Source organism: Beta vulgaris, chromosome 8, assembly GCF_026745355.1.
Source record: "Beta vulgaris subsp. vulgaris cultivar EL10 chromosome 8, EL10.2, whole genome shotgun sequence".
NCBI classification, from domain to species: domain Eukaryota; kingdom Viridiplantae; phylum Streptophyta; class Magnoliopsida; order Caryophyllales; family Amaranthaceae; genus Beta; species Beta vulgaris.
The window spans coordinates 19,649,487-19,674,093 of record NC_079209.1 but is presented as its reverse complement, the minus strand read 5'-3'; the positions used below and the strand labels follow the sequence as shown (position 1 = coordinate 19,674,093).

The 24,607-nt window shown below is 33.9% G+C and overlaps 1 protein-coding gene and 1 long non-coding RNA gene across 18 annotated transcripts in view; one reads left to right on the top strand and one right to left on the bottom strand.

Moving 5' to 3' along the window:
* Window positions 1–14,744: 14,744 nt before the first annotated feature.
* On the top strand, window positions 14,745–16,382 carry LOC125492241 (uncharacterized). Its single transcript, XR_007268720.1, has 2 exons — window positions 14,745–15,245; window positions 15,611–16,382. It is a non-coding gene; the product is annotated as an uncharacterized LOC125492241 (long non-coding RNA).
* A 2,045-nt stretch (window positions 16,383–18,427) lies between these two features.
* The window catches only part of LOC104901302 (glutamate receptor 2.7), a 27,271-nt gene continuing 21,091 nt past the window's right edge, over window positions 18,428–24,607 (bottom strand). Inside the window, exons 5-8 of one of the 17 annotated variants that reach the window (XM_048634332.2) lie at window positions 21,802–21,979; window positions 20,842–20,935; window positions 19,426–19,588; window positions 18,428–18,775 (exon numbers count right to left, since the gene is read on the bottom strand). In XM_048634332.2, the coding sequence (XP_048490289.1) occupies window positions 18,561–18,775; window positions 19,426–19,588; window positions 20,842–20,935; window positions 21,802–21,979 (650 nt within the window). In that variant the 3' untranslated portion in view covers window positions 18,428–18,560. Of the gene's footprint in view, window positions 18,786–19,166; window positions 19,300–19,425; window positions 19,589–20,821; window positions 20,936–21,801; window positions 21,980–24,607 lie in introns of those variants that run through there. The other 16 variants (XR_008967412.1, XR_008967410.1, XR_007268713.2 and 13 more) reach the window with 16 other exon arrangements.

The following is a 24,607-nucleotide window of genomic DNA, read 5'->3' as shown; positions in this document are numbered from 1 at the left end:
TTCTTCCTGGGGAAGAAACAAATACTTATTAATTATCCTACTAAATTTGTAATTCATACAACAATCATGATTCATAATATGATTGACAAATTGCACATAACATAAAAAGAACAAACTAGAATTTTATTTATTAATCCTTGAAAAGGAATGCTAACATTTATAAGGAGTAGTAATCTAATTACAGAACTACTAATTATTAAAGCTACTAAAAACTGCTAATCTAACATTTTCCTAAAAAAAAATTAATTTACTAGTAAATGGAATCAGATGGATCTTGATCTCTTGCTTCATCATTGGCTTGGTGTCTAAACCATTCATCATCAGACATAGGGTGATATTCCGGAGGTGATGAACGGCTACCCTCTGTGCTTGGCAGGTTGCTTTGGATATTGGAGGGTTCAGGACTAGTAGTAGGTTCATGGTCAGGATGGCTTGGAATTTGATATGCATTCATCATAACTCGTGCTTCTTGTTGCTTTTTCCATAATTTCGCATATCGGAGGTCAAATGTGAAATAAGATACGGTAGCTAGCCAGATTCCTTCTTGGTAATGATCCCTCATGTTGGGCATCCCATCTAATAAAGTCATCACATTGTAATACTTATTATATAGCCAATGGTAGGGTTCAATATAGGGCAAGTGTTCTAGAAGCAAAGCAACCGTTGGTCCATGATGACGAAACTGTTGGTATCCTTGGTCTATTAAAAAGTTTGCATATTTCAGAACAGCACGCACATAATCAGTCACAGTTTGAGCATCTCTTTTTACTAGAATACGTACGAAAAATGGACTATGACTTGCCATAATAAATCTGTGGTAAAAAAAACACAAAGAGTAAGTACTATATGTATATTGTCATAAAGACAACTAAATCTCCTTCCTTATGAAAATTAATAATATTTTCATATTTTGCTAGACAGAATGTCATACAATTATTCATAAGAACAATAATCTGATTGTAAATAAGGAATCAAAGAAAAAAATTCAAACTATTTGTATTTTGAAAAAAAAAATAAGTATATATATGTATAATAAGTTTTTATTTCGAATACTAGGTTTTTCGTGTATGGAAAAATTAATCGAGGGAGTTCCCAGGAAAGAGAGGTGCGGCACAAACGGCCAACTTCAGTACCAAGTCTTTCCTTAGCCAGAACTTTCCTCAGAAAAATAAAGCCACACACTTATTCCTTTCTTCAAAATATATAAATTAGAAAATATTTATACTTGGAAATATAACTTTTTAAGCAGGATAGAAAAATTATGCAAATAAAATGCAAAAAAATTTATGCACTAAAATGCGAAACTCTAAGTTATATATCATTCCTTTATCTACCCAAACTCTCATTAATAAACTTAAAGGCTCTGATACCACTTTGTAACACCCCCAAATTTCTCCTTTTGAAGAATATATTTTAATATAAAACACTTGAGAAACTTAAGAGTATTACCGCCACGTGATAACATTAAAGGCTAAAACTACTAACTACTAACTTAAAAATGCAGCGGAATTAATAAAAATAACTTCTCTTTATTGATAAATAAACATTATTGTTTCTACTATAACAAACGGAAATATAAAGATAATAACTACTAAACTAAGCTATGTAGTACTCCTCACTAGCTCCCCCATACGTAGTATGCATCAATCAACCTGAAAAATCTGCTCACCAAAAGGATCATCACAGGGACAAAGCCATAAAACAAACAAAATAAAATGCGTGTCAGTAAAAATACTAAGTACATGTATATGCGAAAATTTAAATTCTTTACTAAACATTCAAAATACTCATATAAACCTTCCTTGGATACTTGAAATAACTTGTATAATATAAAGTATATAACTTTATTTAAACTCCTTTTCCTTGCCTAGGTACCTTGCCTAAAGTGTGCACACCCCCCAAGTTTTGTATTCCTTAATGAGTCTATTACGAGGGGAACTACCTTGTCCACATGACTTATACAAAAAGTACATGGGTAAATAATATAATAGCTACCATTCTTGTTAGTAAATAACAAGCCGTCGCCTCTTTATAAATTGTGATCATAAAAGATCATATAACTAATAAAACCCTTTAAAATAATACTCCTTCAAAAGAATAATAATTCTTATATACAACTTTTACCACTTAAGGGACATAATAATATTAATAACTTGTTCATATCAAATAATCTTTGAAAATAATCTTTCTTTATAAATAATAATAATGCTTATACACATTTACACAATTAATAGCCTTGAACTTCATACGTAAAGATGCATGACAGTAATATAACTTAGTGAATACAATCATGAAAACTTATCTTTCTTTTCGCAGAATCACTCCATACTAAAACAACTAATGATTCTAAATGTTTAGTACAGACCAATATACTACAATTCATTAGAGTATCCTACTAATATATTGACACCTACTGTAAGTTTAAACAAGACCATGTTAATTAGTGAGTGATTCTAAAACCGCAAAATATGTAGAACAATACACTTACTTAATGAGTATGCTGGAACTTAACGCCTACATGCTATTCACACTAAAAGTTATAAATTAATAAACTTAACAGGATACTAAGAAAACAATTTAACAATTGATAAGTCATATTTATATATAGTTTTTATGTGCATTTAGGTTGCATTTTAGAGCATTTAGTTTCATATTTAGGTTCATTGTTGCATTATATTCTTAAGTTATGATTTTCTACTCCTATTCGGTATGTTTTCTTGTTTTTGATGAATTTCAGGCATTGATAACGTATTTGGAGTATGATTAGCTAAGCTTTAGGATTAGGAGCACTTGGAGGGAAGCTACAATGCATAAGGATCGTCATAGATATTTTATAGTACGAGTTTGAGCAAAAACGAAACGGAAAATCATTAGAAGAAATGTGAAAACGAGTCACGTCTACTCTTCTGATCATAACTTTTGTTGTGCTCCTTAAAATCGAGTAATTCCAGCAGATTTAAAAACTAGACTTGAAGAGCTTTCCAACGATAGGTGGCACGCCCCGAGGAGACTTCTAGTCAAGGAGTTATGCCTTTCGGAAGATTGCACTGTTTCTGCTTAAATCTGCCACGCGTACGTGCGGATCACTAATCCGCCTATTAATGATTTATTTAAGACTTTCCTTATCTTGTAAATTACTTTCCTAGTCATATTAGGTTAAAGAATATTATTTAGATTAGTTTTTCTTCTTTTTCTCTCTCCTCCCTCCTCTTTCACGTTATTTTCATCATCTTTAGATTTTAGTTTTCTCCGTCTCTCTTTCTCCAAAATTTGATAGGCTGTCGTACACCCGTCAAAAATAATTCCTGCAAAACCTTCTAACAATGTAGTAGGGTAAGTAGGGTCGAATCCACAGAGAGATGGTCGTTTTAATCTAGCTTCTAATATATGGAGAAACTAAACAAGATCAGAAATAATTGAATTAAAGTCTAAACTAATTAAACTAGAAAATCAAAAAAAAGGATCTAGGTAATGGTTCACCATGTTTATAACTATAATCTATCAAAATACATAATAGTTCAATCAATCAGATATCTAGAGCACAGGTTAATCCTTGGTCAGATTAACGCTCTCAAATCAACATATGCTAGTACGGTCGCTCAACATAATCAGATTTGCTAATTGTAGGTAAGCCTCTAAAGAGTACTATCTCTCGATCTATGACTCGATATTAACAATATTTAATCAGACAATTGATCAGATTGCAAGATTAACAATAAAACACTAATCAATTAGAGAAATCAATAATTAATCAAACCATGAATAAATATACAATCAATCATAGCATATAAACATGGATTCCCAAACCCTAGAAATAAAAACTACTCTATCATGAAATAAAGATGAAATCTAAATCTACCAAGAAAAGCATAATCAAAGAAATCAAGAAGAGAAACTAATAAAAATCATGAATTAATGAAGAAGAATAAAAATTAGGGTTTACAACTAGAAACTAGAGAGAAAAAGAGGAAGAGAAAACTAAACTAAGAAAAATAATAAAATAACGTGAAAGAGGGAGAGGAGAGAGAAAAAGAATAAAAACTAATCTAAATAATATTCTTTAACCTAATATGACTAGGAAAGTAATTTACAAGATAAGGAAAGTCTTAAATAAATCATTAATAGGCGGATTAGTGATCCGCCGTACGCGTGGCAGATTCAGCAGAAACAGTGCAATCTTCCGAAAGGCATAACTCCTTGACTAGAAGTCTCCTCGGGCGTGCCACCTATCGTTGGAAAGCTCTTCAAGTCTAGTTTCAAATCTGCTGGAATTACTCGATTTTAAGAGCACATCAAAAGTTATGATCAGAAGAGTAGACGTGACTCTTTTTCACATTTCTTCTAATGATTTTCCGCTTCGTTTTTGCTCAAACTCGTACTATGAAATATCATGACGATCCTTATGCATTGTAGCTTCCTCCAAGTGCTCCTAATCCGTAAGCTTAGCTAATCATACTCCAAATACGTTATCAATGCCTGAAATTCATCAAAAACAAGAAAACATACCGAATAGGAGTAGAAAATCATAACTTAAGAATATAATGCAACAATGAACCTAAATATGAAACTAAATGCTCTAAAATGCAACCTAAATGCACCTAAAAACTATATATAAATATGACTTATCAAACTCCCCCAAGCTAAACCATTGCTTGTCCTCAAGCAATAAGACATAGACATCGGAAAAGTTAGACAACCTACAATATAGGACTACAACAGGGCTAAACACTCAATTGAGAACACAAGAGATATAATCACTACATAAAACAAGCATCGAAACAATCTCGAACAAAGCCGCATAGCATATCATGTATCGCAATCGACTCTCCAATCATACCACAAACCATCTCTCCCAAACTGGATTTAACCAAACATGACAGACCTCATCGTTCCTTCTTTCTCCCCTTTTGAATGACTCACATGATAACATAAATAATATACATTTAGTTTCTTTTTCATCTTTTGAGTCATGTAAACAGACTAACAATTTTTCTTTTACTTTTTCTTGTAATTATAATTTTTCCTTTGATTTTTCTTTTTGTAGTAGTTTTAGTAATTATTTAGTACTAATTTTTTTCATTTTTCCTTTTCACTCTTATATAATATGCTTTGAGATGTCTGCAGGAACATATGATAAGCTTCTTAGAATATTGAACTATTATGAGTGATCTATTAATCTTAAACGGTCATGCAAGACCTTAAATTTGGCGCTTCTCGGGAGGCAACCCGAGCATTAATTTATTTTCTTTCTTCTTTTCTTTACTTTTTATTATGATTTTTGTCTTTGTCTTTATTTCTTGTTTTCTCACTTTGGTTGTTTTTTTTTTTTTTTTTTTTTTTTTTTTTGTGTGTGTTGTAGGTGAACCGAGATTAAGAAATAAAAAAAAATCTGCTGGGCCCGCTGGCCTGCCAGCGCTGGCTGGTTGGTTGCTGTTGAGGTTTTTTTTTCAAAAATAAAAAAATAAAAAAAAAATATTTCGAGGAGACGACGCCGCACGCACGTCGAGAGAGAAAGAGGAACGACAGTACTGCCGCACAACCACCGCCGAACTGTCGTCAGAGGAATCCGTCATCAGCCAGTCACGGACACACCACCGCCAACCTTCTACCAGCACCACCACCATCATCACACCCTCCTCTTATTCGCTCTCCTCACACTGTTCTTCTCCACCCCGTCGCTGCGTCCCACTTCGCAGGCGTCCTATTACCGCCAGCACCCGCACGACCTCTGGCCGGATTTCGCCACACCACCATCCCCACCATTGAACACCGTCTCCATCCATCGCACAACTTCCCCTCCTCCTACCCTTCGCGTCTCCAAAAAAAAAAAAATCGACACCCACCGCGCCATCATCGGACCACTGGGCTTCTCTCGCGTCTCCCTCATCCACCAGCGCGACACCGCCACCACAAACCCCAGCCAACCTTCCCCTGTTTTCTGTTCTCTCTCTCTTCGGTTCTTTAGTCTGTTTCTTTTGATTATTCTTTTCTGTTTCCTTTTTTTTCGAATTCCTAATAATCGTTCCCTTATTGAACCCAACTTTTCTTTTTCATTATTTTTAATCTAATTTTTTTCTTTTTTGTTTTATATCAATGATTGTTTAGGTGTCTCTTCAAGTGGCTACAAATTGATTCAAGTTCGTCTCCAAGAAGCAATGACATGTGCTTTTTAAGCTTATTCGACACATCAGTTGGGTAGTATGCCTTCGTATTCTATCTCGTTGATACTTTTGATGTTCTTATCAATTTTTGCTTGGATTTTTGTTTGTGTTGTTGTACTTGTTGAGTTCTTACGACTACATTGATTTAACTCTTTCATTGTTGGGTTATGTGTGGTGTGTTCGTGGTGGATTGTGGTAATTGTGGGAGTGCTCGATGTTGGATGATTGGGGTTGGTTTTGGTTCCTATTCTGAACTGGTTTTTGCAGTGAGGACACTGCAAATTCTAGCTTGGGGGAGGAATATTCTATCTTTATTGCTTTTTAGTGTAGATTTCATTGCTTTCGTAGGATGTTGCACGGTTTGTACTGCTTATTAGGAGTGGGAGTTTACGTGTAACCAAAAAAATTGTACTGCTTTCTTAGTTGCATTAGCATATTTCATTCATATTAGATTTCATCTCATTTTAGTTGCATCTATGGGACTACTGCTAAGACTTTTTAGAACCTTGTTGATATTTTACTACATTTTTAAGTGTCACTCATCTTCATGATACTTCATAGCAGATTGTTTCGCAACTGATTGTTTGTGGTAAGATTGATTGATCTCTCTTGACTCGATTTAACATTACTATGCAGACACCTTAACCTAAGTGAGCTTTGTGCCTATAAACTGACGTATCTGTGTCAGTTCTATTCTTTCATGTGTGATTAGTTCCTCGTTGTTGCATTGATCTTGACTTTGACTTGGTACTCCTTGATATTTGATAGTGCATACATTTTGATATGATTGAGGCGTTTCATTTGATGATCTTAGCTCCAGAGTTATTCTTATTTTCATATTATCCTTCCTCTAGCCCCGCTGAGCCTTTTCTGACTTTGTTTGATTGTTACCTACATTACAAGCCTTGCCTCATTTGATTCTTGTCCCAAGCTTAGCTTGGGGGAGCGAGTATTAGTTTGGTTTGGTTTGTATTGAATTGAAGTGCTCTATTTGTGGTTAGAAGATGAAAATATGTTTAGTGAGCTTGGAAATTGAAATGAAAGTTTGTAAAAAAAAAAGAAACACAAAAAAAAAGGTGAAAAATGAAATGAAAAAAAAGAGTTGTGAATAAAGTGAATTAAAAAGGGTTATGATTGAATTTCTTAAGTGAAAAAGGTTGTTGATTATATTGGAGATTGTTGGTTGTTGCATGGAGTTGTTATGACCTTTTATGGTCATGTTTTCAGTTATATGATGCTCCCCCTTCTTGGTTTTTCCACCACAATTCCCAAATTATTTCCATACCTTTAACCTCAGCCCCATTACAACCCTTAAAAGTCCTCTTGATCATTATGTATTGTATTGTTGAGTATTAAGTGAGTCAAAAAGTCAAAGTTAAAGAGTATTTGCTTCATCTGAGTCGACTTTTTAGGTTGAGAGTCATTATTTAACCCTTAAACACATGAGAGATTTGAGTGCACATAACTATAGTGAGGTCTGTCATGTTTGGTTAAATCCAGTTTGGGAGAGATGGTTTGTGGTATGATTGGAGAGTCGATTGCGATACATGATATGCTATGCGGCTTTGTTCGAATTGTTTCGATGCTTGGTTTATGTAGTGATATATCTCTTGTGTTTCAATTGAGTGTTTAGCCCTGTTGTAGTCCTATATTGTAGGTTGTCTAACTTTTCCGATGTCTATGTCTTATTGCTTGAGGACAAGCAATGGTTTAGCTTGGGGGAGTTTGATAAGTCATATTTATATATAGTTTTTAGGTGCATTTAGGTTGCATTTTAGAGCATTTAGTTTCATATTTAGGTTCATTGTTGCATTATATTCTTAAGTTATGATTTTCTACTCCTATTCGGTATGTTTTCTTGTTTTTGATGAATTTCAGGCATTGATAACGTATTTGGAGTATGATTAGCTAAGCTTACGGATTAGGAGCACTTGGAAGGAAGCTACAATCATAAGGATCGTATGATTTTTATAGTACGAGTTTGAGCAAAAACGAAGCGGAAAATCATTAGAAGAAATGTGAAAAAGAGTCACGTCTACTCTTCTGATCATAACTTTTGATGTACTTCTTAAAATCGAGTAATTCCAGCAGATTTGAAAACTAGACTTGAAGTGCTTTCCAACGATAGGTGGCACGCCCCGAGGAGACTTCTAGTCAAGGAGTTATGCCTTTCGGAAGATTGCACTGTTTCTGCTTAAATCTGCCACGCGTACGCGGATCACTAATCCGCCTATTAATGATTTATTTAAGACTTTCCTTATCTTGTAAATTACTTTCCTAGTCATATTAGGTTAAAGAATATTATTTAGATTAGTTTTTCATTCTTTTTCTCTCTCCTCTCCCCCTTTCACGTTATTTTTATTTTCTTAGTTTAGTTTTCTCTTCCTCTTTTCTCTCTAGTTTTAGTTGTAAACCCTATTTTATTCTTCTTCATTAATCATGATTTTTATTAGTTTCTTTCTCTTGATTTCTTTGATTATGCTTTTCTTGGTAGATTTAAATTTCATTCTTTATTTCATGATAGAGTAGTTTTTATTTCTAGGGTTTGGGAATCCATGTTTATATGCTATGATTTGATTTATATTTATTCATGGTTTGATTAATTATTGATTTCTCTAATTGATTAGTGTTTTATTGTTAATCTTGCAATCTGATCATTGTCTGATTAAATATTGTTAATATCGAGTCATAGATCGAGAGATAGTACTCTTTAGAGGCTTACCTACAATTAGCAAATCAGATTATGTTGAGCGACCGTACTAGCATATGTTGATTTGAGAGCGTTAATGTCTGACCAAGGATTAACCTGTGCTCTAGATATCTGATTGATTGAACTATTGATGGTATTTTGATAGATTATAGTTATAAACATGGTGAACCATTACCCTAGATCCTTTTTAGTTTGATTTTCCTAGTTTATTAGTTTAGACTTTAATTCAATTATTCTGATCTTGTTTTATTTCTCCATATATTAGAAGCTAGATTAAAACGACCATCTCTCTGTGGATTCGACCCTACTTACCCTACTACATTGTTAGAAGGTTTTGCAGGAATTATTTTTGACGGGTGTACGACAGCCTATCAACAATATACTTACGTAGGGGTATGTTGAAACTTATAATGCTAATACTAAAACTCACGTAAACATACATAACAATCCAAGATAACAACCCTAAAAGAATAATGCTATATGTGCATAACAATATTAAAATCTACATATACACGCACCTTTAATAATAATAACTACTATGGAGAAAATAGAGAAGGTAGGCTAAGAGGGAGAGAGAGTTTAAACTTGAGAAAAGAGATTTATTTCTCAAATTTGGTGTGAAGAATATGGTGGGTGGAGACCCCTATTTATACTAGTTGGGTAAATAGGATAAGAATAGGAATAGGAACTAGATTTTTGAGAAAAGATAATTACTTTAGCTAGGATAAACTATCTTTTATTATAATATTATAGCTAGAATAGAGAAATATTCCACAAGATAAATAGTCTAGATCCTAATTAACCAAAAGATAAAATAAACAAATTAACAAATTAACCCAAAAGATAAAACAACCAAGTTATCACAACTTACTCCACGTTGTGCGTGAGTTTGTAATAAAGTGATTTAATTTTTTTTTCTTTTTTTGTTTTGTAAACCTTTTATAAATCTTTTTTGAAATTTCTTTTTAAAATATCTTCTAACTACTTGGATTACAAGTTGTAAACTTAGGCCCAGTATATAATTTGGGCTAGAATTCATTTGAAAACCCCATAATTTAATATAAAAGCCTATTTAAAACCTTAATAATTAATATAAAACCTTTTTAAAAAATATAACTAATAACTTACTAAAAATACGGAGTATTACACTTCTTCACTACAACGCCATAATAAGAAATCCTATTACCCTTAGAATCTCGTAGCAACACCTTCTGATCACGGCATTGAATGCGGGCATGATACTTTGATAACCAATTTATTCCAAGGATCCCATCGAATTCTAACATAACAAACTCCTTAACATCAACTGACAACTCAGAAACCATGATGCTAACAAGCATGCCCTTAAACTCATAATGACAAGGGTAATTCTCACCAGACGAAAGAGAAGATATTACAGTCTTAACAGGAGATCTAGAGGAGAGAATAGCCTTTCGAACGAAAGAACTATCAACAAAAGATACCGTAGCAAGAGTATTGAACAAAATAAGCAGGAGTATTATTTAGAAGATAACTACCAGTGATAACATCTGGATGGAAATCAGCTGAAGCTTGAGTCAGCACATAAATCCTGTTCTTCGGAGGACCAGAAGAATTAGCTGGCTCAGCAGGTCTGGCAGAAGAAGACAGAGCCTTAGCATCCCTTAGGATACTGGAAAGACTTATGTCCCACTTCCTTGCAATAGTAACAGACAACAGTTGATCAATCACATTTCTTCCTTGGATGGGTAGCCTTACTCTTTCTAGCACTAGTTAATCCTCAATGCGAAATTCTACACAAAAGTTAAACATTCATTACTCAACACATCATTAGTTGTAAACAATAACGTATCACATTAATGTAAGAAAATACTTCCATGTGGTTTCTTACCCAAGTCACCCTCTCACTATTATTTTTCTTGAAGCCTAAGATTCTAATGATCCTAGTTACTTCAACTACACATTTCTCGGGAGTTTCTTACTGACTAAGCAAGGATCTCGAGGTTTCTTTGCTCTCATACCAGCTGTAACACCCCGTCCTTCTACAACAAAGACACTTAACAATATTAACTTTAAATAATTAACTAAAAGACGTTAGCAGAAATAACAACGGGATGGATCAGCTACTCTAAAACAATAAATAATAGTAAAACTCAAACTTATGCTTTCATAACTTCCAAAACAGAAAACAATGCAAAGTATTATAGGTTCTAACAACTAAAGTAATATCCAAAACCAAAGTCAACCTCATTATTCAAAAGTTAAGAGACATGCAAGTCTTACAAAAACTCAAATAAGTCTAAATATCCTGGAGTCCTGGCATCACAAAAGACTCCCTATCATCTTCATAAAACTCATCGACAAAAAAAACTATGAGAAGCTTCCTCTCATCTTCGTCCCACGCTCTATACTAGCCCAAGTAGTCACTAGTCTAGATGTCATCTCCAGATGCACATATATTAATTGATATTTCTACAGTCGGTGGGGAGTAACTAGCAGTTCTCCTAGAACAAAAAAAAAAATCAAAGTCCATTTTAGACATAGATTACTAAAAAAGGAAAGAATAAAGTTAAGTCAACTATAATATGCATCCACATCCATATAACTCACAAGTAACGCAAATGAATAATAAATAATAAGTGAATTTGGTTAATATAAATAAATCATCTCAAGGGTACTTAAATAATAAAATAGAAGTATAGATTAAACAAGTTATTGAGTCAGACATCGAATGCCAATTGATCGCAATCCACTTCCTAAGGTTTCTCAGAATGCAATCTACATGTCAGTCTATGGGCTTACGTTCCCTACTACCTGTTTCGAAGAATGGTCAAACTCCTAATGTAGGGTAGTACACGCAGCACCCATATCCTCTTAGACGACAACAATGAACCCAGTGTTACCCCTATCTTACCAAGGTGGTTGGCATTTTCTTCACCGGGCACTACTTCTAGCCCACCTAATGTTCTTTTCTCAAATAAAATCATTAACAGCATCAAAATATCATTCATCTCAAATATATTCATCAAAAGGGATGGCGCATGGCCTTATAGCCACATATCATCAATAGGTAGCAAAACCTCTTCAAAATTCCTCAAAGAAATAAACTACAAACTTTACAATAATCATTTACAACAACAAAAAAGCCTTTGTACGCACTTTAAGCACAAGTAGTATCATATGAAGAGTTAAACAGCAATAAATAACATCAAAGGACAATTAACTCGCAACAACAAACAACACTCATCATCAGCAACAAAACATTACACAACATTTGAATTCGTTCGAAAAAATATCTTAACATAATACGCACAACAGCAACTCCAACAAACATGCGCTCGATGCAGAAGCTTGCGGTCCGCGCCACTAAAGCATCAGGTAACTACGTCTGACACATCTTGGTGCGTCTGACACTACTGGAGAAACAAAAATTAATTAACTGATTAATCATTAACCCAAATAAACGTAAATAATTAATCATTTATTACAAAACCAAATGTACCAAGAATAACACATAATCATGACAATAGTAACATAGACCATCATCCCTCAAAAAAAAGAATGCAGAAATTTTCATTTTCACTTGATTGTTAACCTCTTAATAATTAAATGAATCAACTTATATCATTAGCAAAAATCACAAAAAAAATTATTTAATAATTATAACCAAACCCTTAATTCTAACAGAAATTAGCATAACACCTCATAGCCTTACTAACACATTAATAATTTTATTTCTAGTTTTCTGACCTCAAAAGTAAATTTTTAACAGTCATTTCCAGATTACTCAATAAAGCAAATAAAATACTTTAAAGTAGAAATAAACGCACAAAACTTACCAAAACTTCACACAACATGCATAAACCCACAGTTTAACAGATTTTGCAAAGAAACAAATTTTTCGGTCTTAAATTATAATATTCACGAATTATTTACCAACAACCACAACAATGCAAAAATAGAGAATTTAATTAATTGACTCGAAAACAGTAAGCAAAAAAATTTTTCGAGGCAAGAAAGACATACTATACACATAACATGCTTCAATAAAAATAATTTCGGTAATTATCAAACTAATACAATAATTATTTCATAATTACTTCATAAACACACAAATAATCAATTGAATTACTTATATACGAAAGGTCAAGCAAATTTTATCTTGCTGCCCATAATATATACGCAGCATACACAATGAACAATCACATTATTTTCATCAATAATTTCATATAAAAATGTAATTAAAATAATTTCCTAACGAAATAATTTACTATCAGAATATTCTATAATCTCTAGTGTTCTAAGATCTCTATTATATAAGGGAAGGGGGGAGCAATGGTGTCCTCTTTTGAAATGCTTATTTTGCCCCCCTTCCCTTTCTAAATTACAAAAGGAATGTCAAAATCAAAATCGCCACTCATAAAAAAAACTAACTAAAATTAATTTACAACACTCACTCACAAATCACTTAAAAGAAGAAACTTTACAAATCACTCATAAAATTGAGAAAATCACGTTATAAAAATCGCGCAAATCACTCAAATAATCAGGAAACTTTATTAAAACTTAAAATTAACATATAAACTAAAACTAATAACCTCGAACGTCAATACATACAAAAACATTTACAAAAAGTTGCTTACAAATCACTATTCTCAAGAACCATTCACAATTACATACACACAAAAATTACCTATAAACACAAATCTGAGAAAAACATAAGATTTTGACGGTGATATCACATACACATTCATCCATCGGCAATTTGCGAACTTCCAAAAAGGTACATAATTCTTTTAACCTTCAAAATTATTTCACATTAGTTAAATAAACAATAGCAACTTAGTCGACTGTTATGTAGTCAAAAAAAAATGGAGATGATAGCAATGAGTTCAAAAGGGTTTTTATATAATCAAACTTAAATTTAATTCATTTCCATATAAAATAAATTTATTGTTTTCTTAAAAAATGCCGATATTAAAATTTTTGCCCAAAACTTTTGCAAAAAATCCATGTTCAGAAATAAATTTTGAAAAAAAAAACAATATCAAACTTTTTGCGAACAACTTTTGCAAACATCCATTTTCAGAAAAAAAAAACTACATTAATTTGCGAAAAGTAATGATTTTTGTTTTTCTACAAAAAATTACAATATCAAATTGTGTATGAAAAATTTAAAATTTCATTTAGTGTTAAAATTTAGAAAAGGATAAGATTTAAAATGATGAAAATTTTAAATATCAATGTGTGAAAACAGAACTTAAAAGTTAGACAAGGAAAAAAAATTGAAATTAATTTATATTTTTCGGTTAGAATTTTGGGATCATGGATCAAATTTTACCCTTGCTAATGCCCCAAAAAGGTAGAATTTGTTTTTTTTTTTTTTAATGAGGCACACATTGCGTGCGTAAATTGCTAGTTACTACTAGTGTAACAGGCTTGTTTTTAAGAGCATTTATTTAAAAGCTAAATATAATTACTAACTTAATTATGTTCCAAAAATTCTTATTTTATTGAGTTGTGGAGTATGAACTTTAGTTGTTGTTTTTGTAATGTATTTGTTATATTAATTTTATGAAGTTATTATAATATTATTTATATATTGTGTTTAATGAGGAATTTGTTGATTTGTATTTACCCGATTAGGAAACTAAAGTCGTTCCCCTTTATATTCCTTTCAATATCCAATTTTGGAAACCCAAATCTCCTCTTTACCTTTTTTTTTTTTGGTGAAAAAGGAATTAAATTACTTAGTTAAAACGTTACATACCACTTTGGTCCATACTAGCCACAGCCGGCCCTGAATTACATTCTACATGATATAAATCCATACAATAACTAGGGGGATAGGGGAAAAGCCTAGTGACGTTGTTACAACCATATAGATCATCATCCCGTCTACGTGCCATACAATCCGCTATTTTGTTTAAATCCCTACTGCAATGCATAATCTTGATCTCCTCTTTACCTTTTCTTCGGTCGGTTAGATTAACACCAAATAACACCCATTATTCTTTTCTCTCTCTTCGTGGTAATCTCAGAACCCCAAAATCCAAAACTTTGAAACCCTCTCCTTCTTCTTGTGTTTGCTGCTGAAGCTCGCCAGTGTTCCCCAAGCTTGCCGGAGCTTTGTCGCCTGCTGCTGCTACAACTCTTTCTCTTTCTCTTTCTCTTTCTCTTCTCCATTCTCTGCAGCGAGGCGGTTGTGGTGTTGCGGTGTTGTTGCTATTGCCACCGCGTGTGCGCTACAGGCTGTCGTGGCTCAACGTCACTTTTTTTCTCTCCGCTGTCACTCGTCGATGATTTGCCGCACACCGGTGCTTGCCATCGAGCTTCGAAACCCCCTCAGCCTCTGTGTTCGTGGCTCTATTCTTCATTGCTCTTTTGAAGCAGAGGTAATGACTACCTCATTCTTTTCTCTTGAAAAATTGTGATTTCAATTTTTGTAAATCAAACCCAAGGTGTTGTTGTTTGTTGTTGTTGCTCGATTATTGTGGTGTTGTTGGGTGGTTGTTGTTCTGTTGTGGTGGTATATTGCTAATAGGTTATTGAATTGTTGTTGGGTTGTTATGTTGTTTGGTTCTGTTATGGTTGTTGGTGTGGCTGTCGCATTGCTAATGCTATGTAGTTGTTGATGATGTCGCATTGCTATTGCTCTTTTATTGTAAGATTTAGTTTGATCGGTGTAGTAGGTTGCTTCGAGAAAAGTTAATAAGATTAGTTTAGATTGGTTATTGATTATAGTTGTTATTGTTATGAGGTATATTGTTGGAGGATGATTATGGAATTGAATCTCATTTGGAGATGAAGATTAAGGAAGGAGGTTATATTATTAGAATTCGAAATGCATTCAGGTAACTTTTATGTTCAGTAAAATCATTACTGATGCCCATGTGTGTATGATTCTTTATTATGTTTTTGATAATTAAGTTCGTCCCATGGCCATAGATGTGAATGTGATGATGTACTGTCATTGATTGATTATGAATACGCAATTGTTTTGCTGGCTTTGTTTATGAACTGATAAGAGAAGTGGGCAAGGTATGGGTGGAGGACGGTTCCTTCTTTTGACATGATACGGTCCACTACGCTCCATAACGAACCTTGGGGGTACTATTGCTGGGGGTCCATAACAAACCTTGGAGGCAGCGTTTGTCCAAAGCTTGTACCTGCCACTGATTTGTTTAAGAGAGTGAGCTATGCCTGCGTTGAAACGAAAAGAAATGATTTGACAAATAAAATGTTTATAACGGGGTACAGTAAAGGTTAAGAGTTTTCCACTCATTTAGGAAGTTTGTTTGTTTTGTATTTCTTCCCTGAATTTGCAGGTTTAGTGTTGTGAGCTCGGAATTGGAAGTGGAGCAAGATTATGATGTCGTCCTAGATTAAGGATAGAGTTTGTATTTAAATAGTTGATTCGAGAATAGTTAGTGATATTTTCATTATATACCATTTTGGGATTTTGGTGGAGCTATTGATGTAATTAAGGTTGTGTTTTCGCTGTGATTTTATTTAATTAAGAGCTCATTTTAGTTTGTGGTTGTCGAATGTGTTTTATTAGCAGCTCGGAAGAGCGGGTTGTTACAAATAGTTTACCAGGAACGTCGGAGGAGAGCGTATTCTACTGATATATTTTTGTGCTATGCGTGTAATCCACGTCATCTTTAAACCCCAAGGCACCACAAAAGATAACTAGACAAGTAGAAAACATTAAGAGCAATTTGATGAGAATGAAAAAGAAGTAGAAAATTTTAGGGAGAAAATTATGATGGCCGAATGGAATGGTGTCGAAATGGCAGCAATCACTAGGGGAAAAAAACAGAAGGGCTGCGCAAGAAGGGCTGCGCTTTTGATAAAAGCGCAGCCCTTCAATTGGAAGGGTTGCGCCTTTTAAAAAAGCGCAGCCCTTCACCTTGAGAAGGGCTGCACTTTTTTAAATAGCGCAGCCCTTCCCATGGTGAAGGCTGCGCTTTTTGAAAGGCGCCGCCCTTCTCAAGGTAGGGCTGCGCTTTTTTAAAACTAGCGCAACTCTTCCTGAAAAATTTTGAAATTTCGATACCGCAGGCTTTGAAATCTTGAGCGGGGATTCAGATATATTATCCCTCATTCTCTCTCCTCTCTCACGTCCCTCATTATTCCTTTTCCTCCTTCTCTCACATCCCTCCTCCCTCTCCTCCTCTCTCTCTCTAATCCTCTCAAAAACTCCCAGAAATGTTGCGACAAAAACGCTGAAATGATTTGCACGAATCATGCCGACGGAGTCCGATTGCCTATTGTGATACCTTTTCGGAAGCGGAACGAGCCAACGAGTCAAACTCACCGCTATGCTGTGACGTTTAGGCTTTTTAAGCCATCCGAGTTCGTTTAAGCCTCCAAATAAGCATTTTAAGTTTTTCTGTTTGTTTTATGTATTTAAACATTATTAGGTTAATGTTTGGAGGTATTTCTTGTATTTTAAGATCTATAATGTTCTTGTATACTTCTCTTTGTTTATATATTTTGATTAATGTTCTTGTATACTTCTCTTTGTTTTGATTAATGTTCTTGTATACTTCTCTTTGTTTATTTTGATTAATGTTCTTGTATACTTCTCTTTGTATATAATTTCTTCTATTTTCATCTTTGTTTTGATTAATGTTCTTGTATACTTCTTGTATACTTCTCTTTGTATATTAGTTTTTGTTCCTTTTTTTCATTTTCGTTTCATTCTTTTTTTTGTTTTGGGTTTAGTATTTTCGTTTCTCTTCTCTTCTGTTTAATTTCAGAAAATGTGAGATTATGAGTAAAAAATTGTCAAAAAACAATTTTTTTTTTTAATTTTTTTTTGGTAGGAAGGGCTGCGCTAGTTAGGATCTAGCTCAGAAGGGCTGCGCTTTTTCCTAACTAGCGCAGCCCTTCTAGCTTAAGGGCTGCGCTTTTCTAGCGCAGCCCTACTTAAAAAGTGAAGGGCTGCTACTGAAAGGGCTGCTGTCAAAAAGCGCAGCCCTACAGGCCTTTTTCAGCGCAGCCCTTCTTCATTTTTCCACTAGTGAATATTATTGTGATTTTAATTAGAATTTTTGGTGGTTTAAAAGGATAATTTAAGTGGTTAAAATGGTAATTTATGATGGAGGTTAAGGGGGATTAAAGAATGTGAAAAGACAACAAAACAGAGGAAGATAAACTCTCCCACTTCACTCCAAGTGGCTGGCTTCCATGAGCCCAAGCCCCAGCATAAAAAATTTGGCCCATTTATTAATGATCCAAGTGACAATAGGTCTATTACGCGATAAATCGATAAATTTTCAAATTGCACCTAAACTTTAAAATAATTAATAACGAAAAATAATATAACTAATACACTAGTGAAAAAAATCTCATCTGATCCGGTCAAAGTCGAGCTTATCGATCTGATTTTAGTCTGGATCGGATACGCTCGCAGCATTTTGTAAAGATTAACTTATCCGGTTTTTCTTCAATACCGGATTAGTTTCTTCCTTGGCGCGCATTTTGTTGTATGCAATGTTAAACTAACTGATCCAGTTTTCTAGAAGAATTGGATCAGTTAGTAACCAGTTCTTATGCCGTGATTCTCATGTTAGTACAGCTATATAAGTCAATCTTAATATCAGCAAATAAATTATTCTCACAGAGTAGCAAGCTTAGTCTTAGCTTCCTTCACTTTACAACCTTGTCATTTCAATGCTTAAAAAATACTGCCATAACTAGCTTTAATAGCATTTCATCAGTGTTTTATAGTCATACTCTCCATTGACCAGAAGTTGATGACCCCTAATTTTTCTCAACACTTCAACAGCTGCAACAATGGCCTTCCCTTTCTCAATTGCCCTCTTCATACAAGCAATGGCATCATATAAGCACTTTGCTATGTCAAGTAAAGCAACAACCTCTCCATTTTCCACAACTGGTAGATGTCTGAATCTTCCTACAAAATACTATACATGATCAGGTGAGAGTACTGGTATCTGAATATGACAAAACAAGATCGAAATATAGACAAAATTAAACTAAATTAAGGAAGTGTAAGTCGAACTATTTGATATAAGAACCATGTAAAATGCCAGCAGAAATATAAAAGGGAATCTTTATAAGTCATCCTCATCCAATATCACTAAGAAGCTCATTCTCAATTCATGTTAGTCATTTAGATTCCTAATATTCAAACTCTAACATCACTAGATCTCTTTTATTTAACATAATTTATAGTTTAGTCTTTTTTATCTATGTTGCTTCAGTCTACTTTATTTTGATGACGCAAAGTTCTAAGAAGACTTGATATATTCGAAAATAGAATGTAGTATGAAGAGCATCATCACCTTGAACCATTTTTTGCAAAGCTTCCACAGCTAAAGTGTCAGAAAGAACAAAAGCATGATTTTTGGTCATCACTTTTGAAACAGGTGTCTCTTCAAGATTTAATTCTCGAGCTATCACTCTTATAGCAATATCCTTAAGCCACAATCAGATTTGTTTTAAGTAGAATCCCATAATTTACATGGAAAAAAAATTTAAATAAAAGACAAGGATCCTCCTATTTTATTAGATAATTCCATGAAAAAGAAAATGACAGCTAACCTTGTCCATAAAAATCCCAAAGTAAAGCATTAGCATCGGTCAACAATAAGGCATCTACTTTGCGAGCAGCCAATCTGCGACAAGCATCATAGATATTTGTGTTGTCAAGAACTGTTAGAGCCCTTGACAGTCGCAATTCACTGTTTGTTCTCCAGTCAATCCCCTGCATATAAAAAATCAACAATGAGGACCAATTCCCAAAATGTGTTGATGGTTAAGAACTTCCAAGAAACTGCTTGTTGCATTCAGATACTAAATTCATCATGTGTCAACCTAAAATTTTCTTAGCAAAAACTAGAACTATTGAGGTTAAACAATTACATACCCAAAGAATAGTTATGAGCAACCATTGTGCATATATACAAAAAATGAACATATTCTATAGCTACATGTATGCAAACTGTAGAAGATATTTAGATATTGACAAGTAACCGCAACAAATCCAATGAGGCAAAAGAACACAAAAGAAGTAAATACATTCAATTCACTTTCTGTTCTTTAGGGACTGCAGAACAAGGGATGAATAATTTTGCAATGTAGACAGAGCAAAGTTCTGCTTCAGCATTTTTCTTGCTAACACAAAATCCTTTTAAGCAGAAACAAAACACATACTATCCAGATTCCAAAAGCATAAACAAGATACAGTTTAGGATCTCACTTGAAAGGAAAATCCCATATCAACCAAATAAAGGATGATATTGGAGTTCAACGTGATGATAAAGCAAAAGCACAAACAGGCAATAGATATATCTAAATAACTTCAGATTTATTAACTTCTAATTCATGTAATGCATACAGGTTTCAAAGCAAGTAGTGATAATGGGTTGCAATAATTGTGGAGAAAATGCTATCCAAATCCATGCACATATCTAACTTCTCTTCTCTATCTATCCTTCACTCCAAATCTATCACAATTCATAGAAAGTCAGCAACTATGTATCGTGCATGATAATTGAGAACTTGGCAGAAAAAATTTGGACCACTACTACAAGTCGTGCTTTTAACATATCTACAACTATTGATCCTATCATGTACTCAAGACTATGGTCCATAATAATAGATCAATATCACCGTATACTAGCCCATATAAAATCTCTAAGACAAACTACATTTGCTTGCCGATAATAATGTGAAGTTCACGCAACCTGAGACACAAGCTAACAAGTCTTCATGAGCAACAAGGTCCAACAACCATGCATCATATAACCATAGCAACAACAATGACTTTAGCAAGACTTCCTCGATGCAGTTTTAGTGCGACTAGCATTAATATATACTATAATTACAAATAAAAGCACAGCTGGTACAAGGGTGCGTTTAAATTTTTTGTATCATCTTTCGAGAAGCCTTTGGCCCAAGTGATTACAGTTCCAGAGTAAATGGATGTTTGCATTACAGGGAAGGAAAGGGTAAAACCAAGTTCCCGTTCTCTTTCAGAATGATGTTGAAACTCTGGACCTTCTTGGGCAATAAACTTTGCGACCTCACTAGCAATATAACCAAAGAGATCCTGCCATCCATAGTTATCGGTGAGCATATATGAGTCTAACAGAAAAGCAGTATCAAAGGCTGCCACACAACAAATCACATGTAGCACACGAAATTTCACAGTTACAATCACAAAATCAATCGATTAGGATATTGAAATTCATGTTCAAGCAAAAGCTAGGTTTAACAAATTAGCATAATTCTTACCAGTAAACTGAATCAGAGGAAGCAAACACATCGATTAAAATTGGCGAGAAAGAATTAGTAATAGGAGTGAATGAATAAATTTGGAACCAATGTTATTTGATGAAAAATGGGCAGTAGATACTAGATAGACTCTGAAACCCTCAATGACAAACAAACGAAAACCACAACTCCAACACAAGCAAATCTCTCAAATAACAAATCCAATCCAACAATTCGTAAATCAAATAACCAAATCCAAGGGCAAATCACACTCTAGAAACACTAAAATCTATTGTCAATAACCCCTCATAAAACATATAACTAGCAAATTTAACTTTTAAGAAGAAGAAAAAAAGTCCTCAATGTGTCAACAAACACCAGCAACAAACCCAAACCATCCTGAATTGGAATTCTAAGGCAATACTATCATATCATAAAAATCAATTCAAGTACTCTAATTCCATTAATTCGAAAAAAATTAAAAATATTGCAAAACTAAACATTCTTCAAATTCGAAGTACAAGTAATATCAGTATAAACTCTAAGACATTAAGATTAAAAAAAATGCCTCCAACAAAGCAATTCAGCAAATTAATCAATTCATGATTACTCAAACACGAAACATAAATCCTAGAATTCGATTATCATACTACAAATACTCACGAAGCAAGAAATTAGAGAAGAAGAGAGAGAAAATCGTACGATAGTGAAATCGAGAAGGGAGAAATCAATGGATGAAAACCTCGACGGCGACGGAGTAATTCCATTCCTGCTTGACGTTGGTCCATGTGGGTGGGTGGCAACCAGCCAAATGAACTTCGGAGTTGGGTAATCAGTGAAGGTGGAGAAGATGGCAGGGGTGAGGGGTTTCGTGCTGGGTCTGCGAAAATAAAAAAGGAAAAGATTCTTCAAGAACACATTTTGAAAAGGAAAAGATAAATAAAAAAAAAAGTTGAATTAGGCAAAATAAGATAAGAAATTAGAGGAGAGAGAAAGAAAAATCTCGATGAATTTAGGCGAAGTAACTCTAGATGGGAAGAGAGAGGGAAGGGCTGGAATCAGATGAGTGAAGTGAGGGACGGGATGGGTCACGCTTAAATACCGCGTTTTGGGCCTTGTAATTTTTTCCCACTCGACTATCCGTGTTATCAATGAAACGAATTTCTTTCAAAAACATCAAAGACCCGCGTTTTGGGCCTTATAATTTTGGGCCTTGTTATCCGATTTTGTTTGGAGAAAAAAAACGTGATTAAATGATCTGGTTAAGTGAGCAGATCAGTTAACAGAAAACCGGAGCAATTTCTATTATTTGATCCGGTTTACTAAAGGACCGGATCAGATTTATCGCCCAACTTTTCCTCTCATTTTTTATACGATTTTCGGATACGATTTTGTAAAAATCGAATCTATTACTAAGTAACAGATAAAGTTTTTTCCACTAGTGTTATATTATAAATATAAATATAATTCACAGATTAAGCACATCAAATAATAAAAATATTTTGGTTGCATTGTATGAAAACTGAAATCATTAATTTAATGAAAATAATAGTTTTGGGGAAAGCTTTTGTGAAAAACTTGCTTCCCAAATAACCGATTCTCCCCAAAGATGGTAAGAACGTTGACTAAGATCATTTTGAGCCTTTCCGTTCGAAGATGTCTATCACATCCTAACATAGGAAACATATAGTCAAACACAATTCACATAGTCCACAACGGTCCACACATACTCAATTAATGGATTATTTACCATTCATATTAGTCGTAAACTCACACTATTATCACATAACTCATCATATGACAATTTTCATGGTTTTTCTAACATAATAAGTTGCAAATCTTTTATGTTTTGAAAACGGTTCACAAATACTTATATGAATCTTAATAGTTCCTTTTCTTCTAAAAGAAAACCTTGGCTCTAATACCACCTTGGAATTGAAGGGTTCCAAATTTATGAGTTTGTATTAAAATAAGATAGCATAGAATTCTTCTAAATAGCTTTACTATTTGTGCAGTGATCCATAGGTAGAAATTTAAGCAATCATAGGATTTTGTGATGCGATTGCGTTATGTAGAGACAGGTGCCTCGAACATAATACTTATTATGATTCCTGAATTGCGATTTATGATATTTTGGTCTTGTAATATGTTATGACATATTGGTTATATTTAATTATGTAATTTATTTACTCCGACTCTAGCAGTTAATAACCTTCGCTATAATTAGTTCATGTGCTTCTGCTGATTACGTCTAAATATGATTAGTCCGGTTGTGTTCAGTAGCAGGCTGTTACACATCAATTCCGGGAAAAACATCGAGAGGAAGAGTCTTAATGGTCTTTCGTGCTAGAATTCTTGTCCACTATGACCATCGGACAAGAATTGTTGAGTTAAATTTCATTGGTGATGAGTTGGACCGTCATTAAGAAATTTAGATCTAAACGCTCTCTCCCTCTCAGCAATAAGGGCACTCTCGGATAAACGCCTAGTTTTTCTTTCTCTAAGGCTAGAAACGGACGAGAAAAATCCTTCATTAGAAGATGAAGGAGAAGAAGGACCGCTCTCAGTCATAAATACATCACTTGGATTTTTGTGGCTATCAAATTAATTCGTCAGACATTTCTCGAAACAAAAAAAAAAAAGTAAGAAACTTAGGCGAGAAGAATGGTAAAAGAGAATACATAAAAACAAAAGGAAGAACTGAAATACTCATCATCTAGTGGAGGAAAGAGAAAAAATCACCAAATTCACTTAAAACCTCTTAAGATGAAAACGACAAATTTCCAGAGCAAAGTTCACTTGAACAGAAAGAGTCTTGACCGAAAAAGAAGCCACAAAAAGAGAGGGAACTTTCATGAAAACCTAGTTGAAGAAACAGTGAAGAATAGCAAAATCCGCAAAAACCTTAGCATGAAAAGTCAAGAAAAGTTGTCAGAACAAGCTTTAGAACAATTTGGGTAAAGAAAGCGGTATTTTTGAGCAACAAATCCTCAACAATGGCGAAGTTTAGTGCAAAAAACCTGAGAAAACTAAGGGAAGAAGAAGAATTTAACGAAATGAAGTAAAAAATGAAAAAAGAACGTTTTATCCTTTATAAGCCATCAAACGGAAAGACAAGATAAGAAATCCCTTCAACTCCTCACACAGACCGTTTAACCCTTCAACTCCTCACTACATTATTGCTTGTCACCTAATAAAACAAAATACCTAGACACGACCATATAGAACGATGCAGATGAGGTCCATGAGTGGCCCGACATCATTATTGGTGGTCGCCTAATAGGATAAAATAAGAAAAATATTTTCCTAAGTCAGGCTCATCACAACCTTCCATATAGAGAAGGATTAAACATCCTGACAAAGCTACAATACTACTATAAATAGTCATTTGGTACTATTCTGCAGGTACATTATGAACACACTTATTCTCTCTCTCCCTCAAAATCCTTGACGGACATATTTCTGACTTGCTTAACGGAGGGGGTTTCCTCGCATCCCCCCGTCCCGA